Source organism: Eschrichtius robustus, chromosome 16 (genome assembly GCF_028021215.1).
Source record: "Eschrichtius robustus isolate mEscRob2 chromosome 16, mEscRob2.pri, whole genome shotgun sequence".
NCBI classification, from domain to species: Eukaryota; Metazoa; Chordata; class Mammalia; order Artiodactyla; family Eschrichtiidae; genus Eschrichtius; species Eschrichtius robustus.
Window position 1 is genome coordinate 12,140,971 of NC_090839.1, and position 24,339 is coordinate 12,165,309.

Sequence of the window (24,339 nt, forward strand, 5' to 3'; positions counted from 1 at the left end):
ACAGCCCCATTTTATAGATGAGGACACGGGACTCAGAGAAGAGAAGTGACTTGCCCGAGATCACACAGCTAGAAGTGGTGCAGGTTCTGAAACATAAGTAATACTTACATCAACAAAAGGACCTGTGAGGGCATCTACCCTGTATTCATTCATACACTGGTCACCATCCTAGATGCAGGAGTGCAGAATGACGCCAACCTCCCTCTGAAGACACCTGCCAAATGCCAGGTGTTTGATAGGCACGTGTTCATATCTGTGCAACAGCTTCAGAGGTAGGTATTTTTATCCATATTTTACAGATGAGGAAACAGAGGCTCAGAGAAGTGAAGTGACTTACCCAAGGTCTACTGCTAGTAAGTGTCAGAGCTGGGATTTGAACCCAGGTCTGCAGGCTCCACAGCCCATTCTCCTCCCACCGAGATACTGAGGAATTAAGACTCTGCATCCTCCCCTAAAGAGTGCACACGGTCTGATGGTCATCTTTAGTGATCTCTCTCCAGGAAGACTCACCTCCTGGAGTCAGGAAAAGCATCTAGAAGGCTGGGTTTTGCAGGACTGCTAAAGCTGAGGAAAGGCCAGCATCATGAGGTGAACATGGATGAGAGGCAATGCTCAGTCTGACCTTGGCTTTGTGGGACAGCTGCTAGGAGTATTCCTGAGCCTGAGTGTCCTGGGTCCTGCTATTCTAGGGGTCCCATTAGCAACAAGAGTCCACAGTTCACTGCATCCAAACCCCCTACCCAGGGGGATCCCAGTTTCCTCCAATGTCTACTGCCGAGAGTTTCTGGGCATTTCTCAAAAGCTGGCATGAGGTCTTCTGGGCATGGCTGCCACATCTATTGGGGGCTACTGTCTCTGTCAAGAACTAGTGCTTGGAGTGGAGTCAAGGGAACAGTTGGAGCAGGGTTGATCACTGTGTCAGCTCCCATGTATTAAGCACTTACAATGTGCCAAGCGCTACGTTAAGCCCTTCACACACATTATCTCACATGGGTCATGTCTATTGTTTTTCCAACAGTGAAACATCCCAAAGCTTTTATCACCTGGAAGTTCGCGGAACCCCTCTGGAAGCTTTCCCGTCTTGAATTATCCAAGAACCCAGGGGCTCATTCAGTCTAAAGGGGTCCATCCTGTGTCCAAACAGCAGGTGGCAACAGAGAGCCAGAGCACCTGATGGGTACACTAGCACTGGTCTTGTTGCTGCCACAGGGTGTCACTGTGGAACATCGGCTCTGCACCACCCCATGGACGCTTCGCTTGATGCTGTGGGGTCCTTTATGGTTTAGATGCTTGTGCGGTGTAGCGGGGCCTTAAACTTAGTTAGAAGATCCCATCTTTCCTGGCTTCTAATCATATGTTCAGTCATGGCTCAATATTGACTGTATTGTGGAGGCTCAGTACAGAGGGGGCTTCTGGCTTCAGCCACGTGCTCTCCCAGAACTGGTCCTCTCCTCAGACTCCTAGGTACACACGATGAGACCAGATCACCAGCCAGATTCCCTTATTCCTCATGGAGCATTCACTTGGAGTCATGTTTATTAGCAGTCCTTGGTCCGGGACACTTTATCCAAACAGGTCTCCCTAACTTTGGATCTCAAGGAGAAAGGGCTGGTTTCTTAGTTCTCTCTCTTCGCAAGTCTGTGGGTTCCTTATCCAAGCTCGTGTGCCCCGAGAGGGGATGACTATCCTGTTTAAAAGTTCAGACTCTGGAGTTGGGCAGATCAGGGTTTCAGTCCCAGCTGTATCACTTACTGGCTGGGTGACCTTGGCAAGTCACTTTCCTCTCTGACCCTGAGTCTCTCCATCTGTAAATGGGTATCATAATAGTAACTGTTATCCCTAGGGCTGTCAAAAGATAAAATGAGATCATTGTGCTTGGCAAAATGAATAGTAACTATCGTCATTGTTGATGATGATAGAAATAATATTTTGTTTAAGCCAATCTTCCAAAAGCCCTCATTGCCAATGAGGAACTGGAGCCCTGGGACTCTGAGGTTTGTCCAAGGAGGTGCCTGTGTGCATATATATATATATATTTTTGGAAGCTACACTCTCACACCTTTGTTCCTTGCCCCAGGACTCTCCTCCACAAAGAGCTCCAGGCGCTCATGGAAGCCATGTATACCAACCTCCACACTGTCCTGCTGGGTGACACCACGGAAGCAGGCAGTGGCTGGCATGAGATGGGACTCCTGGAATTCTCCTACAGCTTCCTGCTCAGGTGAGCCCAGCACTCTGGACCAGCCATTAATAGTGGCCAAGGGAACCAGGAGGACTTTGTGGATGGGGAAGCAGTTTGGGATGCTCCAAAGCAAAGGCTGTAAGACAACGGTTTGTATCTGGGACTCCGAGTGGTCGCCTGACTCAGCCTATGAGCTGTAAAGGAGACACAGGCCAGAAAAGGGGCCTTGCTGGTCACCCAGATGCTTGGCGAGAGGGCCAGTGTGGCTGGAGCCTAATGAGCCAAGGAGGTGGGGCGGGGTGGGGGGGGGGATGAGGTCAGAGAAACTGGGTCTCACAGAGCCTCAAGGCCATGGAAGGCTTTGGATTTTTTTCTACGTGAGATGAGTGACATTGGGGGTTTAAGCAGGGGCATGACACCATTGGACTTAGAGGGTTTTTTTGTTTTTTGTTTTTTAACATAGGGAGAAGCTCTTTTTTTTTTTTTAAGTATTTTATTTTTATTTATTTATTTATGGCTGTGTTGGGTCTTCGTTTCCGTGTGAGGACTTTCTCTAGTTGTGGCAAGTGGGGGCCACTCCTCATCGCGGTGCGCGGGCCTCTCACTATCGCGGCCTCTCTTGTTGCGGAGCACAGGCTCCAGACGCGCAGGCTCAGCAGTTGTGGCTCACGGGCCCAGCTGCTCCACAGCATGCGGGGTCTTCCCAGACCAGGGCTCGAACCCGTGTCCCCTGCATCGGCAGGCAGACCCTCAACCACTGTGCCACCAGGGAAGCCCTGGACATAGAGTTTTAAAAGCTGTCTTTGGCTGCCAGATAGAGACTAGACCATAGTTTGGGTGGATGGCAATGAAAGGGAGGCAGGGGGACCCGTTAGGAGGCTGTTGTAGTTGCCCAGGTGAGACAGAATGGTGGCCTGGACCAGGCGATGGCGAGAATTTGGGTAGCTTTGGGGGATGGGGTCGGTGGGACCTGCTGGTGGATTTGACTGCGTGGCGGCGGGGATGGAGGAGCATGGCCACAGGCAGTGAGGGAAAGAGAGCCAGTAGTTTTTGGTGGCACCCCTAATGACCAGCATCTCATAAAAGCGAGACATTTCAACCGCTCCAAAAAATTACAGCAACACAGTTTGAGGATAAAGGACAGGCATTTGCTGACACATATGGGCACACAGGAATATTTATGACATGTGTGTGTTCATGTAGGCTCAGTGTGCACTAATACATTTAATCCTCACAACAACTCTGTGAAGCGGGTACTTTACAAACCCCATTTGACAGATGAGATAGCTAAGGCCTGGAGAGTCCAAGTCATTTGCCCAGAGTCCCACGGTTGGGGTCCTGGCAGGGCTGGATGCAGAGTCTACACTCTCAAGCATGACCCTTGGTGTGTCCCCTTTTTCTCATTTCACCTTGGAGTGGTGCAGACACCATCAATGGCTGTGATTGGTCTGGGTGATGCAGGTCTGGTCCACCCTGTCATCATATGGTGTGGAGACTGAGGTCCAGAGAGGGTCAGCTAAAACCACCCAGCAAGTTCACAGCAGGGCACTCCCAGGTCTCCTAGCTCCTGCCATCCCGTATCCTTGTGTGGGCAAAGAAGTCAGAGAAGAAGCTGAGGCACTGGGGGAGGTGGGGGCCACGTGGTGGCAGCTGGGTCCGTTTAGGCTCATGGTAACAGCAGGCACAGTGCAGGAGGGCAGATGTAAATGGATCCCTGTGTCTTCAGGGCCTGAGCCCTGGGCTGCAGCTCCTGCCTCCTTGGACCTTTTCATCACCGTCTGCAGCCCCTGAAATAGAAAAGCAGTGGGCAAGTTGGATGACAGTCACACTGGTACAGAGGTGTGTGTTCACGTAGCCCGAGACCGTGAGATTCCAACCTGTCCTGTGTGGGCCCCTGCCTCACTCAATCACATCCAGAGTTCTAACTCTGATTCTGCTGGTATCATCTCACCAGATTCCTTGCTGCCCCTTGAACAGGCCAGGCATGCTCCCAACTCAAGGCCTTTGCAGTTTCCGTTCCCTTGCCCAAGAATGCTCTTCCCTATATGTCGGCATGGCTCCCGCCTCACTTCATTCAAGTCTCATCTCAAGGGTCACCTGCTCAGGGAGGTCTTTCCTGCCACCCCATTTAATATGATGGCCCTCTCATTACCCCACCCATTCCAGCTTTTTCTTTATGGCTCCTAGCGCCACCTATAGGTCATGTGTGTTATTTATAGGTCATGTAATTATTTATTGCCTGTCTTCAGCTGTGTTAGGTGTTAGTTTGATGTGGAGGTGCCATAGGAAGGGGCTTCGTGTCCACAGTGTGAAACCTTGTGGTCTTCCTGGTTTTCTTTTCTTTTGGGGAGGGGTTATTTTTCATTGCCTATTTTTGGTAGAAATTTTATCTAAGGAACTAGTTTTCTGCTTTAAGAAAAAAACCAGTGCAAGTAGGATGACAAATGGTGACAGGTGTTTAACTGCAGTGTCACAGAGACCGCAGGGCCTGGGGAGGACCGTCTGACCCTGCCAGCTTGTGCCCGTCTAAGAGGGGTGGCCGTGACTCCACTCCTACCCAGGGCTTCCAGGCAGGACTGCAGGTTCCCAGTGGTCAGACTTTCTCCTTTTTCAAAATGAGATGGAGGGGGAAATCCAGATTTTGTATGACTTTCCCCAAATGTTTAAATATGCATTCGGTTTGTTTTTAGGAAAACTCTATTAACCAAACAAAACACGTTTCTGGACTGAATCTAGATTGTGGGCTGCACCTTTACAACTTCTGCCATAAGGAGACTGAGGACATTCGTCTGAAGAGGAGGGATCCAGGGGCTTACACGTTTGGAGGAAAAGGAGGAGGGAATTCTTTCTGGGCTGATGCAGAGGCATCAGTAGGGCCGACGGGTTAGACTCTATAGGTAGCTCGTTTCAGCTGTTCTGAAGGAAGGATTGCTTCCTTTTAGTCCAGTGGGATGGGCAGGTCTTGAACTCGGCCATCTCTGGGGGGCATGGAGGCCAAAACTGGTTGAGGGGAAGGTGAGTGGGATGCAGGGAGAAGGTGGGAGAGTAGCCTGGATAACTGAGCTCAGAATCATGGTGACCCCATATTTTCTTCCAAGATCAGTGTTCTCTGGATTAAGTTCTAGCTATCCATGCATCCATCCACCCACTCTCCCTCCCTCCTTCCCAACCATCCATCCATTCATCCAGCCACTCGTCCTCCCTCCCAGCCATCCACCCATCCTCCCTCCCATCCATCCATTCATCCACTGATAGAACATTTATTGAAGACCTACTGTGTGTCTACACTGTGTGAATGAGGGACAAAGTGGGGACCAGACAGGCCTTTCTCAGCCCCATCCTCCCTCATTCCTGCTTCTTTCCTCTCCTTCTCCGGAAAATCCCTGTCCTGGGAGATCCAGGGACTTGGAGGAGCTGAGGGGGTGCTGGATCAGGGCTCATGGTGTCTCTCTCAGAAGTCCTGGCCCCTCTCACCACGTGGAAAAAGTGAAAACCTGCGGTTTTCCTCCCAGGACGGAGGCCAGTGGGGCTGGGCTCCTGGAGCATTAAAAAGTGGCTGGTGGTGAAAACATTTCCTCTGAGAGCATTCCTGTGGGCGGTGTGTGTGTGTGTGTTGTGAGTGTGTTGTGTGTGTGTGCGTGCACACGAGGGCTCGCACTTGCTCCTGTGTCTCATCCTCTCTCCATACCCCCCACCAGGCCCTGTCCCTCTCCTGCTCAGACCCCTCGGGGCTCTTTGGGTCAAGGCCAACCTTCTCACCCTTGACACCCAGCCCCCTGCCTGCCCTGTGTAACTGGCCCTGCAAACTCCCAGGGTGCTGCGCCCCAGCCCCTCACTTTCCGGTCCAGCACCTGGGCCAGCAGTACCTGGCAGTGCCCTGACCTGGCTGTGGTTGCTCCCTTGGCTCTGGGCCTTTGCGGGGACCGTGCCCTCTGCCCGAACCCCTTTCCCCTGCTTATCCTGCAGGTCTCAGCTCAGACCTGCCTCCTCCAGGGAGCCCACCCTGACTCCCTCTCCAGGGGCAGGAGCCTCCTTTCCTGATCAGTGCCCCCATCTCGCCCCACTGGCCACCCCTCACTCTGCTCTGCTCACCAGCCTCCGGGCAGCTCCTCCACGCTCTGTCTCCTTCCTGCCGCAGGAGGTTGGCTCTTCCCTGTGCCTCGGGCCCCTCCCTCTGCTCTCCCCGTGCTGGCTCCTTCTCATCCTTCACCGAGAGCCCCTCCCCACCCCCTCCCTCGTTGTCCCTCCCTCTGAGCCCCAGCTGACCTATGACTCGTCCACCCGTTTCTCTGTCTGTCTCCCTCATTAGAGTGTTGGCTCCATGAGGGTGTGAGGGTTTTGTCTGTTTTCTTCTCTGCTGACTCTGTGGCCCAGAGAGGTCCCTGACATATGGTAGGAAAATTAGGTGCTCCTCAGGTGTACAAATGAAGAAAACGTGTAGGCAGCCCTGGGAGGGTTCGGCCGGGAGTATCCAAAGACAACCCCCTGACCAGCTGTTTGCCGCCCCCAGAGCCGGCTACCTGACTCTGTACGGTGTCAAGGCACCGCCACACACCCAGGAGAGCCAGGCCCAGGACCGCATCCACTCAGCCGACATCTTCCACACCTTCCGCCAGCTTGACCTGCTGCTCCCCAAACTGGCACGTGGCTCCCTGTCAGTGGGTAAGCACCGTGGGGGCCCTGGTGGGTGGTGGGGCTAATGGAGGGACCCAGAGAGGGAAGATCATAGATAACGTAGGAGGAAAGACATTCTAATGCCCTTAAAGGTAGTGAGATCCCCGTCACTGGGGTATGCAAGAGAAGAGTGGTGGGGAGGCAGGGCTTGGACTAGAGCTGGGGTTCCCGGTGGAAATGCTGATACAGCACATCTAGAGTGGGGCCTGGGGACCTTGAGTGTGTGTGTGTGTGTGTGTGTGTGTGTATGCTCCTTTTCTAGTTTTAAGATTTAATTTGCTCTAGAATTTTTTACAAGTAGTTTATGCTGATTATAAGAAATTCCAGCCATATAGAATAATTTAGAGGGAACAATAAAAGAATTCTCCAACTTCTCCCCATCCCAGCCCACCACTCCCCCTCCCCTCCACAGAGGTGACCATTATTACTAGCTTGGAGTATATCCTGCAGAACTCTCTCTAAACACACACACACACAAACACACACACACACACAGAGTTATGTGTCATTTTTTTTCTATTTTTAAGGTTTTTAATTTCTTTTTTTTAACTGAGGTATAATTTATATACAGGAAAGCACACATGTCCTAAATGCACAGCTTCGAGGTAAATCTAAACTTTTTATGCCCTTTCCCAGTCAATATCCGCCCCCCAGAGTTAGCCACTCTATGGATTTCTTTCACCTCAGCTTAGTTTTACCTGTTCTTACACTTCCTGTAAAACGAATCATACAACATGTGCCCTTTCATATCTGATTTCTTTCACTCAGCTTCATGTCTGTAAGATTCATGCAGGTTGAATGTATCTATAGTTTGTTCTTTTTCGTTGCTGTGAAGTATTTCATTAGCGTAATAACCACAATTTGTTATCCATTCCTAGTGGATGGACATCTTGGTGGTTTCTGGTTTCTGGTTTGGTTAGCTTGTTACGAACATTCTTGAGCATGTCTTTCTGAGCACACATGCCTTCGTTTTTCTTAGTTATCAGCCCTGTGCTTTTATAACATCGACATAGCACACTGGAGAGGCATTGTTCTGCTACTTAGCATTTTCACTGAACTCCACATCTAGAACTTTCCACATCGGTTTGTAAAACCCCACGTCATTCATTTCTGTGGACTCAATATTGGTAAAGAGCTTCCTGCTGGATTCAGAGTGCCAGGGCCATAGGAACCACTGAGCTGCATTCTCCCCTGGCCACTGTGTCTCAGACTTCCCCAGTGAGAAGAATCCTTTGGGGTCCTTGTTAATAAGACAAGTCACCAAGCCCCATCATGGTCCATTTGAATCTGAATCTCCAGTGAGGCTGGGATACTGCATGTATGACAGGTGCTGTAGGAAGGTTGAGAAATACTGTGTGTCCTGGTCTCAGATACTTGCAATAAGACCTGGGTTCAAATCCCCATTGTGCTGCTTCCTTGCTGGTGATTTGGGGCAAGTTACTTAACTTCTTTTTTTTTTTTTTTTAATTAATTAATTAATTAAATTTTAAATTTTTGGCTGCGTTGGGTCTTTGTTGCTGCACACGGGCTTTCTCTAGTTGCAGCAAGTGGGGGCTACTCTTCGTTGGGGTGCACGGGCTTCTCACTGCTGTGGCTTCTCTTGTTGCAGAGCACGGACTCTAGGTGCACGGGCTTCAGTAGTTGTGGCACGTGGGCTTAGTAGTTGTGGCTTGCGGGCTGCAGAGCACAGGCTCAGTAGTTGTGGCGCATAGGCTTAGTTGCTCCGCGGTGTGTGGGGTCTTCCCGGACCAGGGCTTGAACCCGTGTCCCCTGCATTGGCAGGCGGATTCTTAACTACTGTGCCACCAGGGAAGTCCCTACTCAACTTCTTTTTGCCCTAGGTCTTTTCTCCGGAGGAGCAGTTGAAGGCAGTGGTCGAGACAGACTCTGGGCTCAAGTGGCTTGAGGCGGTTTACTGGCTCTTATGTATTCTCTGTGTGCCTCAGTGATCCCATCTGTAAGATGGGGAGAACAGTAGGATCTTCCTAGAAGGTGGCTGTTAGGATTGGCTGAGGTGATAAAGAAAAAACACTATTTGTTGAACATTTTCTTTGTGCCAGATACCAGGTTAAACATTGTCTGATTCAGTGCTCACAACAGCTCATGACCCCATTTCATTTATTTATATAGTTTTAAAAATCAAACTTTAACACATTAGATTGTTTAAATTAAAAAAGAAACATATTCTTGTGGTAGATGTAGACAGTAAAAAGTAATAATACTCAGTCTTCCAAGCTCAGCTTCCTATGGAAACCAACGTTAACATGCTGATGTATCCCTTCACAGTGTTTTGTAGGGATATTCTATTTTGAAAATGGAGACAAATATATGTATCTAAAGTGTCACTGTGTGTATTTATAGAAAGGGATTATATCTATTAACTACAACTTATTTTTTTAACCTAACAATATACAGTCTCCCTTGTCAATACACACATCTTCTAGAGGCATTAACCAATGCACTTAGATAAGACAAATCAATTACCAATATAAGAATGAGTAAAGAAGAAATAAAAGTATCCCTATTTGCAGATAATCTGATGCTATACCCAGAAAACCCCAGAAAATCTATGATAAAACTAACTCAAGCAAAAATGAATATAGCAAAGTAGAGGGATGTAAAACTCAACATAGAAAATCCAGACGTCTTTCTGGCTCTTGCAGGTCAATATTTAGGCAGCCATCCCCCTCCAACGGATATTTATAATTGTTTCCTTTTTTGTGTGCGTTACTGTTATAGTATTTCCTTGTACTTGTATCTCTTTTACCATCTGGTGATTTTATTTCTCTCTAACAGTTTCCTGGAAGTGGGTTTGCTGGGTCAAAGGGCATGCACATTAAAATTTTTATTAGCTGTTGCCACATCATTTCCAAAACCATGGAGCATTCATATGCCTACCCAAAGGAAAGGAGTCTGCTCATTCCCCACCAGATTTTTTCAGTCTTTCCATTTGTTTGCCAGTCTAATGGACAGAGGTGGGTAACTTGTTGTTTTAATTTGCATTTTCCCACCACCTTTTCAACATGCAGTTATCGGTGTTTAAACCCTTGCCAATCTGATGGGCAAAAAAGGGCATCTGGCTTTATGGGCATTTCCCTGACTACTGTGATGAAACATCTTTTAGTGTTACCAGCCATTTGCTTTTCCTCTTTGTGAATTGCCTGTTCATGATTCTTAATGTCTTTTTAGAGGCAACTCCTTATCTTATTGAATCCTGCCATCAGTGCTGGAAAGTTGGTATTATTAAATTCATTTTGCAGGTAAAGAAACTGAGGCTCAGAGAGGTGAAGTCACTTGTCATAGACACACAGCTGGTAGGTGGCAGAGCCAGCAAAAGGGAAACTTGGTCTGTCTGATTGCAAAATCTAGTGCATAAAGCACTGACACGTGCCGGCACGGATTGCTTCTCCAGGAAAGAGTAGTTTCTCTGTTGCCGTTTCCTCCGTACAGATGCTCCAGGGGAGTCTGGGTAGATGCAGAGGGGAACGCTCCCTGTTTTTCTGGGAGCAGCTCTGGGCTGGGTATGGGAAGGCTGCATTTCCCAGTGTGGGCAGCAGGTGGCGATGCTGGGGAAGGTTTCTCAGCTAGGGACTGGAGGCTGAGGTGCAGAACGGCCCTCAGACCTGGTTGTGGGCATGTGAGGCTATGCAGCTTCTTTTGAAGAGTGATTTGGTAGAACCTATCAACATATAAAGTACACATTCCTTTGCTCCTGTACTTCCGCTTCTTGGAATTACCCCACAGAAATGCTTGCATGTGTCTACGGATCCACAGATATTCATTAGCATGTCACTTGTTTTAGCAAACCCTACAAACAACCTAAATGTCCCCTGTAGTAGCTGATGAAATAAATTATGCTTTCACACAAAGGAAAACTATGCAACTGTAGAAAGTAATGGGATATACTGCTATAGGATGAAATCTACTGTTATGAAAAAGGTGCAGAACAGAGGGTATGGGGGTGTGTGTGTTTGTGTTTAAATGTGGGAACATTTATAGATTTTTGCCTCTGGGAAAGCTGAGATGGGATGGAGAGACTCTTATGCCCATTTGAACTCTTAGAGTTTCTTTCTTTCTTTTTCTTTTATTATTATTGTCGTTGTTGTTGTTATTTACCACTTGCATGCATTATTCCTCCTCTGCTTTTAGAAATATAAACATTTTAAAAGAAAATTGACCCTTTTGGAGACCCTTAGACCACTGAGTCTGGTGCTTCTCATACAGGAGGGAGTTGGGGGGCAGTAGGGAGTTAAATAGAGCCCCAAGCTCAGCATACTGCTTCTTTCTGGAATAATCATTTCACTGGATTATTATTATTTATTTAAATATTGTTTTGGGGGAAAAAAAGCATTCTTATATTAAAGAATCACAGGGTTTAATGCAAAAATCAAATGCATTTTAAAGGTAAAACACAAGACTTTAAAAAAAAAACATGTCTCCGCTGGGGACCTCTCTAAACTGTACCCTCAGGTCTCCAGTGGTCAGAGGTGTTTCCAAGGCTAGGCCTCTTGCTTTACAAATGGACAGACTGAGGCCCATAGATGGACAGGGTCTCAGCCAAGCCCACACAGCATGGGAGATCTGACATCAAACCTGTTTCTCCTGCCTCTGACCAAGTTACCAGTCACATGAGCCAGCCAGTTCTGATTCACAGCGTTGAGTCATTACACTGGGGCTGATGAATAATACCTTATCAAAATGGCAGAAATGTAGCAAGTACAACTTACCAAACCCCTGCCAGTACAGAGTGTGTTCTGTGTGTGATCTTTTTGAGTCCTCCTAATGATCCTGTGAACCAGGTTGCCTTCATTTTACAGATGGGGAACTGAGACTCAGAGATACAAAGTGATTTGCCCAAGATCATCCTTCTAGGAAGGGGCTGAGCTGGGATTTCAACCTGGGTCTCTATGGCTGCAAACTGGGTGTTCGCTATCTCACAATTTATTATTATTTCTTACTTATAGAAATAATACATGAATACATTCTCCTTGGACTAATAATTTACTAACATTCGTTAAGCTTTGTTTAATAATATAGCTAATGTTTTTTAGGCCTGTGCTAGGCATCCCTCTTTGGACTTTATATGTTAATGCATTCAATCCCTGTATAACCCTATGTGATGAGTACTCTTGCCTCAATTTATAGGTAAGAAAACTGAGGTGTTCAGAGGTGAGGTGCCTTGTTCAAGGTCAAGCACTCTGCTCCAGAGTTTGGGCTGTTAACTTGGCTCCCCTGCCTCTTGTGGAAAAAAAAATCAAATATTACAGAGAAGGCAAATTCTCTTTTGACCACACTCCCTCTACATCTATCACCAAGGTAACCATTGTTATCAATTTGGTGTTATCCTGCTAGAACAGTGCTATCCTGTAGAAATAGAATGCCAGTCATATATGTAATTTAAAATTTTCTAGTAGACGCATTAAAAAAAGGAAGAGGTGAAATCAACTTTATAAAATATAAATCAATTGTATAAAATATAAAAAATATTACATTTTTTCTTTAACCCAGTATATCTAAGATATTAGCATTTCAGCATGTAATTAATATAAAAATTCTTGCGATATTTTACATTTTGTTTCTCATGCTAAGACTTGAAATCTGGGGTGTACTTTTTACTCATAGCACGTCTCAGTTCCAGGCGGCCACAGTTCATGTACTCAGTAAGCACATGTGGCTTGTGGCTTCCTTCCTTGACAGAGCAGTTCTAGACCCTTCTCCACGTGGTAAAATACAGTATGAGCCCCAATTATAGTCTGATCTAAATACACAGCAAACCCTGGTTTTCTCAGTGGGAAAGTTTTTTTGTTTTGTCTTGCTTTGTTTTTTTGGTCAAACTAAACATGGAAATAATTAGGACTGGAAATGAAATAACGTCTCCTTATTGATTTTGTTGAACATCCCTCGTTAAGCTCACATTTTGTATAAACTAACCGTTTAGAAATGTTGCTTTCTTCCCACGCTCACATTTCAGGAATTGGCTTATTCAGGCTCCACCTTTGACACCTGTGTCTTCCCCATCAGCGGGGTCCCAGGTGGAGTCACCAAACTCAGTTTTTCAGAACCCCTCTTCTTCACTCCCGATCATCTGTTTGAAATACAGAATGAACTTTTTGAATCTGTAAGTCTATGAATCTGTGATCTTTCGCTGGAAATGTTTTACAGGGATAGGGGGTGGTGCCAGATTTTGAATATGTTTCACGTGGTTCAAACATTGAAAATATAAAATGGTAACAGTGAAAAGTCTCCTCTCCCTTCTTGCCATCCCTCCTTCCACCCAATTCCCACTCTCCACAATTGGCTGCTGTTATTAGTTTCTCGTGGATCCTTCCAGAGTTCCTTTATGCAAATACAAGCAAATGTGCTATATTCTTGTTTTTCTCTTTTGCCCACAAGTGCATAGTAAACACACTGATGTGGACACTTTGCCTTTTTCTAACAATGTAGAGTAGCAATAGCTAACTCTTGTGTAAGATTTCGTGTATCCTGCACTGTTCTAAGAGCTCTTCAAATGTTAAGCAGATTTGATCAAATTGCTGCTATATTTTTTTTTTACTTGTTTTTTTGCCAATCCAATTTTTTATTATACACCACCATCTTTGGCTCATTTGCCAAATAACATTCACATATCTTCCTGTTTTCTTAGTGGTGGTAAAATATGTATAACATAAAATTTACTATTTAAACCATTTTAAGTATAAAATTCAGTGGCAATAAATACCTTCACAATGTTGTGTAGCCATACCGTTATGTATTTCCAGAAGTTTTTCATCATACCAGAAGATCTGTACCCATTAAATAATAACTCCCCATCTCTCCCTCCCTCCACCCCTATTAACCTGTATTCTACTCTCTGTCTCTATGAATTTGCCTATTCGGAGTACCTCGTATAAGTGGAATCATGCAATATTTCTCTTTTTGTGTCTGCCTTATTTCACTTAGTATAACGTTCTCAGGATTCTTCCATGTTGTAGCATGTGTCAGAATGTCCTTCTTTTTAAGGCTGGATAATATTCCATTGTATGGATATGCCACCTCTTGTCTACCTATTCATCTGTTGATGGACACGGGTTATTTCGACCTTTTGACTATTGTGAATAATGCTGCTATGAACATGGGTGTATACAAGTATCTGTATGATGTGCAAATATTTTCTCCCATTCTGTCGGTTGTCTTTTCGTACTGCATTGCTTTTGAAAGTCATCCTTAAAAGCCGTATTTACAGTGACATTCAAGACCTGCAGTTGTGCTGTCAGACCTTAAAAAATGCCAGTCATTTCTAAATCTGTGTTAAATTTCCCCTCCTTTTTTTAAAATTTTAATTTAATTTAATCTTGATTCTTTTCTCTCTTTTTTAAAAATTTTATTTATTTATTTGTTTTTGGCTGCACTGGGTCTTCGTTGCTGTGCACAGGCTTTCTCTAGTTGCGGCGAGCAGGGGCTACTCTTCGTTGTGGTGCACGGGCTTCTCATTGCGGTGGCTTCCCTTGTTGCGGAGCACGGGCTCAAGGCACACGGGCTTCATTAGTTGTGGCACGCGGGCTCAGTAGTTGTGACTCACGGGCTCTAGAGCGCAGGCTCAGTAGTTGTGGCGCACGGGCTTAGTTGCTCCGCGGCATGTGGGATCCTCCCGGACCAGGGCTCGAACCCGAGTCCCCTGCATTGGCAGGCGGATTCTTAACCACTGTGCCACCAGGGAAGCCCTTTACCTCCTTTTGTTAACAGTCTCATCAGATTGGTCCTGTAAGTAAGCATCTAGAACCAGCATCAACTGAGGTGGCTTCAGCACCTCCTGCACCCTGCACCCTGCACCCACCTGTTTAAAAGCTCCACGTGCCTGGGCCGCACCCCCAGAGATTCTGATGAGATTGGTGGGGGTGGGGTGGGGACCTGAGCAGCCAGAGATTTAAACCTGCCTGGTGATACTCCAGTACCTGAAAATTTGGGAAAGAGGAAAATCGTGTATTTCAGATGAACAGTTGGCCTCATTGCTTTAAATTGAGAAGTATGTCACCTGAAAAAGTGTCTAGAGGTTGAAGAAAAGCACATGGAGCATATTATTTGAAAACGTAACTAATATACTTCAATAAGTTTTGCCTGCGTTTCACATCCTGTAACGTGCAGCCTGGTTTAGAGCCACTGGGTGGATGGATCTTCCTGAAACACTGCTTTGTGGCTCAAAAAAGTCAATGAGAGAGTTTCTAGTACTTTGGAATTTTGTAGCAATCCAAGCGACTCCCCCTTTTCCAAGGAGTGATTTTGGAAAAACCAAATCGTATATTTGCACATATATATACGTCAATACAGCATCATCTTGTAGCATTGATACAATAAATAAGTAAGCATCTGACTTTACTCCTTCAATGGTCTGCCTGTGTGGGCCCGGGTGAGGGCTGGACATAAAGAACTTCCTCATTGGTTTTCACTGCTTCACGGTTTTCCAGAATGTAAACACACCATTGTTTATTTAATGGTGTTTTCGAACTGGTGATCCGTGAGTCAGTTTAACTTGAGATGCTTTTGTGGCCTGCGCGGTGATTTAAAAATTTCTTACTGAGATGCTAACTTTAAAACACATGAGAAGATTCCCCCTGAACATCTAGATTTCAGTTTCTTCTAGAAACCCAGGCTCCCTGGCTGTGCTGGGCTGGTCGCTGGAGCTGAGTGGAGCCACCCGACCCTCCCGTTGGGCCCCTTCCCGTCCCTCCTCCCTCATTCACTTTACCTGCCTTTCCTGCAGGTAGTTGAGTTTGAGACCCCAGACCAACCTGCCCCCTCTTGGTGGTCAGTTTGGTCGTTACCCCTGAGTGATGCTGTGCTGAGCGTGCTCTCAGGGTCTCCCCGCCCACGTGGGCTGGTGTTCCTCGGATCAGACCCCAGGAAGGGAGAATGTGGCTCCCCGTTTCCTGCTCCTCCCCCTGCTGTGCTGAGAAGCCCATTCATTTAGCAAATGTTGATTGAGTACCTCCTCTGGGCCAGGCCAGCATTTAAGGGCCGGGGTCCCTGTCGCCTCTTTCCCACAGGAACTCCCCATGCCCTGGGGTGACACCTGGAAGACCCTTGGCCTAATGGGAGGTCAGGGCTGGGTGACCCTGGGCTGGAGGTGGATCTGTAACCCTCATCCTCTGTGCTCCGTCCCTGCAGGGGATAAGGACCAGGTGTGCAGGGTCAAAGGTCGCCTGTGGAAGCTGTTGTCCCCAGCCAGGCTGGCCACTCGGGCCCACCGGAGCAAATGGCTGGAGAGTTACCTGCTGCACCTGGAGGAGATGGGCGTGTCGGAGGAGATGCAGGCGCGGGCTCTGGTGCTGCAGCTCTGGGCCACACAGGTGGGTGTGTGCAGAAGTGGACGTGAGGTTGTGCATATGAGTGCTTGTGTGTGCGTGTGTGCACTCATGTGCGTGTGTGCCATCAGGCACACTTAGGCACATGCCTGCGAGTACATGTGCATGTGCCTGCATGGGCGCTCACATCTGTGTGCATGTAGGTGTACATGTGTGAGAGTGTGCCACTGTGAGTATGGCTGTGGGTAGGTGCACACACACCCCGCTGTCTGCCCCAGTTCCCTGACTCTCTTAACTGTCAGTCTCATGAACAGGATCATTCATTCGATATATTTTTTTTTAATTTGGAAAAACATCAAACTTACAGAGAAGCTGTATGAATAGTTTAATGAACTCATATATACTTCACCTTGATTCCCCAGTTTTAAACATTTGACCATATTTGCTTTCTCTCTCTCTCCTACTGTGCGTATCTTATTGAACCACTTGCAATTTAGTTGCAGACATCAGGATTCTTTGCCCCTAATTACTTCAGCGTGCATCTCCTAGGAGCAAGAATATTCCCTTACATCAACATTTGATCAGCTCAGTGATCAAATTCAGGACAGTTAACCCAGATACAGGATCATTATCTAATATACAGCCCACATTCCAGTTTTGCCAGTTGTCTTAATAATATTCTTTATGGCTCATCTAGGTCCAGCATCCAACTCAGGATCACACACTGCATTTAGTCATTCTGCCTTTTTAGTTTTCTTTGCTATGGAACAGTTTTGGTGCCTTTTGTTGTTTCTCACAACCTTGAGATTACTGAAATATGCAGACCAGTTATCTTGAAGACTCATTTAAAAGTTCCACTGAGTACTTACCATGGACCTCAAAGCCCCTGCTTTGTGTTGCTTTTGTTTCAGCCAGGGGCAGGGTGGGGCAGACATCAGGGAAAGAGATACAGGGTGATTTTAGATGCCGATATGCAGGATATAAAACAGGGTCATGACTAGATAGGTCCTGGGGGTCTACTCTGGCCAGGGTGGCCTCTCTGAGGAGGAGATGACTGAGCTGAACCCTGGATGATAAGAAAGATCTAGATTTGAGGACGTGGGGGAAGATGTGGGGATAGAGTATTCCGGGAAGGGGAAACAGCATGTGCAGAGGCCCTGGGGTTGGATGATGCCAAGTGTTTGGGCAACAGCAAGGAGTTGAGTGTGGCCAAAGCAGAGTGAGGAGGGGTGGTGGGAATGAGGGCAGAGATCATGGAGGGCCCTGTGAGTCCTAGTAACTAAGGACTTGGGAGTTTGTTCTGGGTGAGGTGGGAGCCCTGGCAGGGTTCTGAGCAGAGGAGGGACAGGATCTGAGAGGCAGGGACACCAGTGAGGAGACAGTGGTGGCAGGACCAGGTGGTGGCCATGGAGATGAGGAAGAAGTGGATAGATTCTGGAAACCAAGGGAAGACAGGGCCAGTGAAGCTGGTAAGGGACTAGATATTGGAGTGAGAGAAAGCAGGGCTGAGGATGCTGCATCCCCAGGCCTGGCTGCTGCCCTCGCCCCAACCCTGAGCCCCCTCCTTCTTTGGGCCCCACCTCGGCAGTGACAGTTACACAGGCTGACATTTCTGGGTAATTCCTCTCCCATTGACTTGCTACTTATTTTTAGTTTTTTCCCAGAGCCATTAACTGTCCTTGCAGGCAGAGGCTGGGAAGGGTTGGGGGCTGGGTTTAATCAGCAGTTGGGGCCCCATTAGTGTCTAATAACATATTTATGGGCAGTGACTTGGGATTCCAAACTGTCCCCAGAATCCGCTATGGAAATGACCTCTGTCAGCAGAACTGGATGCTGGTCTGGGGGCTTGAGTGGCAGCAAGCCCGGCAAACAGCCTTTGTCGGGGCCAGGAGAACTGGGCAAGAGTTGGGGTCAGGGTGTCCTCTGAGATTGAGTTGTTGGCAGCGTCCAGAATTCAGGCAGGTGGAAGACCCTTCAAGATCTCGAGTCTTTTGAGAGTAGGGCCAAGCGGCTGGGTCGCCCAGTGGTTTGGGGCACAGGCTCTGTGAACAACCTGCCTGAACTTGGATCCTGACTTTGCCACTTCTTGGCAAGTCAGTCCCTTCTTAATGCCTCGCTTTACTCCTCTGTAAGATAGAGACGGCAGGACCTTCCTCAAGGCGTTGTGGGGAGGGTGAAAGGAAGCAACCCATGTAAAATCCTGTAACTGTGCTTGGCAGGTAACTAGCGCTCAATAAACATATCCAAGAAGTACTTAGTGAGGGCCCACTGTGTGCCAGGCACCATTCTAGAAGCTGGGAAGAGAGCAGTGAGCAGAACAAAGACCCCTGCCCTTAAGGAGCTGACATTCTGGTGGGAGGAGACAGACAATTACTAAACACGTAAGTCTGTAAAACGTATTACAGATAATAAGTTCTATGGAGAATGGATAAAGCAGGGAAAGGGAACGGTGGCAGGAGCGAGGAGGGGCTGCTTTTTTGAGTGGTCAAGGAAGGCCTCACCAAGAGGGTGACATCTGAGCAGAACCTAAAAGCAAGTGAGAGAGTGAGCCATGTAGATGTGTAGGATGGGGGAGGGGGTGGGCAGCAAGTGCAAAGGCCCTGAGGTGGGGATGAGGGTGATGCGGCAGGGAGGTAGCAGGTGCCAGACCATGCAGGACCCTGTAGGCCATGGGGAGCACTTTTGGCTTTTCCTCGGAAATGGAAACCCTTTAAAGGCTCTGAGCAGAGGAGTGACATGGCCTGCCTTCTGCTTTAGAGGGGTCATTCTGGCTACATTGCTGAGAATAGACTGTAGTGGGGGCAGTGGAGGCAAGGAGACCAGGGAGGAGGCCACAGCAATATCCAGGCAAGAGAGGATGGTGCTGGACCAGAGGGCAGAAGGGAGAGTGATTGGCTTCTGGACATATTTCCAGGTAGAGTCAACAGGCTTTGCTCTTGGATGGGACATTAGGAGAAGATGTCAACCAGGATGACTCCAGGCTTGGGTGTGAGCAGCAGGAAGGCTGAAGTTGAGGAAGATGGTGGAAGGAGTGACTTTTGGGGGAGAAAGTCGGGGGTTTGTTTGGGGCATGTTGAGTTCTAGGTGGAGAGTGGGTAGGTTGGAGCGCCTGGAGAAAAGAAGAGTCTGGAGTCCAGGGTTAAGGTCCAGGCTGGACACGTTGGGGGGTTGACAGTGCAGAGATGGTTGTTCAAGGGTGGATGGAGAAGCGGGCCAAGCCCTGGGCCTCTCCAGTGTGGGGGTCGGAAAGATGAGGAGAGGCAGCAAGGGAGACTGAGGAGCCGCCAGGGTGGGGAACTGGGAGGGAGCGCCACCCAGAGGCCGGCTGCGGAAAGTGTTCCAAGGGGTTGAGAAATGGTAGCTGGGATTGCTGTTGTCAGATCTGAGTGAGGAATAATCATTTCAAAAGATACTATTGAGCGCTTACCCCGTGCCAGTCACCCGGTTGAGCACTTTACAAACATCATCTCACAGGATCCTCGAAAAGGTTCCATGAGTCCAGAACCCCAGACCTGGGGTCTAGGCTGATGGAGGGGTCAAGGGGGCTCCAGCATCCAGGGGCTAGAGGAGGGCCTGGTGGGCTGAGATCCAAGGTCCAGGCAGGGGAAGAGGCTGGCTCTTAGGGGACGTGGGTTGGGTTGGGGTGGGCTGATTGGGCGGAGGGAGGAGAGCTCCCAAAGGCCTGCCCCTGCAGGCCCGTCATGGTCCGAGCTGCTCTCCCAGCTCTGAGCTGTCAGACAGTGGGCGGTTCTGCTGACCATGGTAATGCTGGGACTGACACCGCTAACTGTTGCGGCCCCATCACTCAAGTTTCATTCTTCTCTTCCTTCTCCACATCTGCCTTGGCCTCAGCAGCCATGGCTGCAGGAACTCCTGGGTCGGGGGAGGAGGACTGTGGGAGCCGCACAGGCACGGGGTTTGCAGATGCTCAGCTGCTCAGTGGAGATAATGATTGCGATCGTGATCGTGGAGGCACTGGAACGTGAGGATGAAAAGCAAAAGCAGTGTTTTGAGTCAGACAGACTCGGGTGGAATCCCAGCTCTGCCACTGACTAGTTGTGTGACCTTGAATAGATCACTTCACTTTTCTGGGCTTCAGTTTCACCATCCAAAAAGAGGAGGTAATAAGAATAATAGCTGTGCACAGAATTGGGTTTTTCCCCTTCAGTAGTTTCATTTTGAGATAATTTTAGGTTATAGAAGAGTTGCAAAGATAGTACAGAGAGTTCCCAAATACCCTTCACCCAGCTCCCCCCAGTGTTAACCTCTTACAGAACCACCGTGCATGTGGGAAAACTAAGAAATCAGCGTTGGTACATTACTATTAATTGAAAGTTCATACTTTATCCAGATTTCCCCAGTTTTTCCACTACTGTCCCTTTTCTCTTCCAGGATCCAATCCAGGATCTACTTTGCATTTAGAGTATTTTTTTATTCCCTTAGAAAAAAATTTTAATCACAAAAAAATGAAAATAAATGTAATCTGTGATCTCCCACCCCTCACCTCTGTGTTCTCTCGCGCCTCACATGGACTTTCCCAGGTGGTGGCAGCAAAGGCCACCAGCAGCTCTTGGCAACTTGGCAGTCCCCATGGAGGAGGGATTCTTTCTCCCATGAATTCCAGCACAAACCCCAAGTCTGATACCCACTGGCCCAGCCCGGGTCACCTGTCCCCTCTGAGTCTGTCACTGACTGAGTGGCCCAGGCTGGGGTCACATGGTCACACCTGAGGTCTGGAGGGGGTGGTTTCGTCCCAGACAATCCACTGGACTTCACATGAAGTGGAGGTAGTTCTCCGAAGGAAAATGGGCTGCTGTTACCCAAAGGCAGGGGAGTGGTGCGGGGCAGGCAGGGCTGCAGGTGTCCCCACTCCAGTTGACTGACAGTGCGGAGAGGAGGCCACAAGGTGGCGCACGTGAGCCGCTGAGCACCGGGTCTGGCTCACAGTGAGCGCCCCCTGGAGGTCAGGTACTGTCGTTCACAGAAAAGGTAGAACAGAGCACAGGCGCTGCTGGGTGGTGGACTTTGGCTGCAGTGGGAGGGAGGGAGATTAGACCAGAAGTGTCCTCTTGGGTAAACTGAGACAAGGTCCTGCGGGAGAACACTCAGCTTCCAGGGTAGTGGACTAAAGATCTCATGGTTGTGTGATCGTACACACATGCACGCTCACACATCGGTGCAGCTGGGCGGAAAACAGTCATCGTCACCTCCCTAACTTGCCACAGCTTCTTCCTGAAAGCAGAGTTAACTGAGCAGCCTTGTTTCCCACTCCTGCTTTGTAATTAATGAGTGGTGGCCCCCATCTGACCATCTGGGCAGGTAAAATGGCCTTGGCACTGAGTTAACCCAAAGCTGAATTATTTATCGCCTGCATTCCCCTGGCTGTTCAAGTGATGGACAGCAAGTGACCTTGCTTGTTACAGCCGGACCTGAGGCGCTGGAGGAAATCTCAGAGAGAGTCCAAGGCCCCCATCGGTTCTCGAACGCGAGGGAGGGGCTGGTGAGAGAGGGAGACCACTTCTGAATACCTACCGTGTGCTCAGCCTGTGGGGGTCATTAGTATTCCTTGTGGCCGCCCCAGGAGTGGGCACGTATTTATTCCCATTTTACCAAGAGGGAGGTTCTGAAACCCAGAGAGGGGAGTGGCTTGTCCAGAATCACAGGAAGTGGGCAGCTGGGATTTGAACCCAACTCTGCCTGGTCCTGGTCCTGGTCCTGGTCCTGGGCTGTGCCAGCCCACCTCCAAGGCTGCCTTGGAGGTCCCCAGCCCAAAGGAACATAGATGTTTATTTGACAAATACCATTGAGCCCCCCACAATATGCTGAGCAGTGGGGAGGGACTAGGGCGTGCTTAGTTTTCCTTTTCAGTAAAAGGTGTGATAAAGGTGCCTGCTTGATAGGAAGATTGAATGAGGGCACCTGGCACCTCTGAATTCATGGTAGCTAAAGAGAAAGAAAATCTGTTTCACCATCATTGATGCTTTGTGCATTTATTTTCTGCCTCTCCCCCCTCCCAGCTTCTGTCCCAGAGGAAACCTCAGTTGCCAGGTTCTTGAATCTCCTTCTAGAGATGGCCTGTGCTTCTTCATATGTATCCCTCTTTAAACGTACACACAAATGGTAGCATGATGAGGCCCCGTCCCGCATCTTGCTTCAGTGCGTCTTGGCTACTGTCCCATATCAGCACGCACAAAGTCAGCTCCTTTTTAGCAACGTCCGGTGCCATCGTCCTATGGATGGTAGCTTTCACAGTCATCATTGATTATTGCTGCTTTGCTATATATGCACACAATACTCAAATATTTGAAAGCAAACATTCAGATTTTGTACCAGTTTCTTATTGTTGCATAACAACCAACCACAAAAACCCAGTGGCATACCTTGATGAGCGTTTATCTAACTCACCTGTCTGTGCATCTGCTGGGAGTCAGCCGGTCTAGACCAGGCTCGGCTGGACAGCGCAGCTCTGCTCCGTGTGTTTCTCATCTTCCTCTTGGGACCAGCCAGCTCTCCGGGCAAGTAGAAACCCACAAGGTCTCTTAAGGCCTAGACTTAGCACTGCTGTTCTGTCAATTCTGCCTCATTCTATTGGCCTAAGCAGGTCACATGGCTGAGCCCAAATCCAAGGGGCTGAGGAAATACACTCTGCCCCTTTAATGTGAGGCAGTGCAGAGTCACATGGTAAGAAGCATGCATGCAGGGAAGGTTGGGGAATTGGGGCTAAGGATGCATCCGTCCTCAGATGTTAACAGTAATCTTAACTGATATACTTTGTTCTTTTTACTGACGTTTTCGCTGATTAGCTATGGAGGTTACCTGTGTGACCTCAGATCAGTGATTTTGCTCAAGGTCAGGGATGCCAAGAGTGGCCTTGAAGCAGGCATTGGGCTAGGCCAAAGCCACAGAGCATATTTGGGCAATGTCCTGAGGCTGAAGATAGACATGGGTCATCAGGAGTGGGAACCCAGGCCTCCCGACCCCAGTGCCTTGGCCCAGGCTGTGTCCATGGCACAGACCGGTCAGCTCTCACCCCAGCTTTGCCCTCTTGATGGTGTAACGGGGGCTCCTTCTCATTTCAGGGGAACGTGGGTCCTGCTGCCTTCTGGCTTCTGCTCTTCCTCCTCAAGAACCCCGAGGCCCTGGCTGCTGTCCGTGGAGAGCTTGAGCCTATTCTCTTGCGAGTAGAGCAGCCCATTTCGCAGATGACCACCCTCCCACAGAAGGTTTTGGACAGCATGCCTGTGCTTGGTGAGACAGTCAGACCCTCCAAGACAGCCCCAAAGACCAGGGCATCATGGGCCCCCAAGCCCTCCCTCCCCGTCATGGGTTCCCAGCGTCCAGGGTCCATCAGTGTCCTCTGACCTAGGGTCCCGCTGGGCCTCCTATCTTCATAGACCTGGCATCTCCATGCCCTGGTCTCCACTACCCATGTTTCATGGTCTCAGTGGGAGATTTTTTGTTGCAGGTGGCAAAAAACTTAGCTTAAATGCACTGAAGCAGAAAAGAGATTTCATTTGGGGCAGGTAACTAAAAAGTCTAGAGGAACTGGCTTCAGGCACAAGTGGATCCAGGTGCTTTAACAATGCCATCAGGTCTTTGTCTCTCTCCATCCTCAGCCTCATTTTCCACTGGGTTGACTCCAGTCTCAGGCTGGCAAGATGGCTGCCAGTGGCTCCAGGCTGATGTGTTCCCGGCTCTGGGAGGGTGTGCTTCTCTGCAGCGTTCCTACCCAGAGCCCCAGGAATGTGTCTCTTTGGCTCTCTTTGGGTCGTGTGCCCATCTGGAGCCAATCATGGATGCTCTGATTAGCCAATCACAGCCCAATCCCAGGTGTTGGGACTGAAATCAACAGCCCAACCCCTGAGAGTGGGGGAGGGGATGGTCCCCAGAAGAAAGCAGGGAACTGTTTCCAGAAGGGGAATGTATGCTGGGCAGGCAGACACAACCAATATGGATGGCCCTGCTCTTTCCCTAGCCGCCTCCGGTATCTCCCTGGAAGACACCTTCCCTCACAGCTTCTTCTAGGGTCAGACCCAAACCTTCACGTCCAAAGTCTCTGAAGACTGCAGCAATCACATCTCATCACTTGGCCATTTTGGGTCTTGCTTTGTGATGGTGGGCAAGTCATGCACCCTCTCTGAGCCTTCCCACCTGCCTCTGTAAAATGAGAGGTGGGGGTGGCATTCGAGTGGGGAAGAGGACAGT

The 24,339-nt window shown here is 48.6% G+C and overlaps 1 protein-coding gene across 4 annotated transcripts in view; it reads left to right on the forward strand.

Annotated features, from left to right (window-relative positions):
- The window catches only part of PTGIS (prostaglandin I2 synthase), a 45,328-nt gene that overhangs the window by 13,243 nt on the left and 7,746 nt on the right, over positions 1-24,339 (forward strand). For all 4 annotated transcript variants that reach the window (XM_068565757.1, XM_068565758.1, XM_068565759.1 and 1 more), the window contains exons 4-7: positions 2,078-2,221; positions 6,693-6,844; positions 15,998-16,179; positions 23,214-23,382. In XM_068565757.1, coding sequence (XP_068421858.1) covers positions 2,078-2,221; positions 6,693-6,844; positions 15,998-16,179; positions 23,214-23,382 — 647 coding nt within the window. The remainder of the gene's footprint in view (positions 1-2,077; positions 2,222-6,692; positions 6,845-15,997; positions 16,180-23,213; positions 23,383-24,339) is intronic.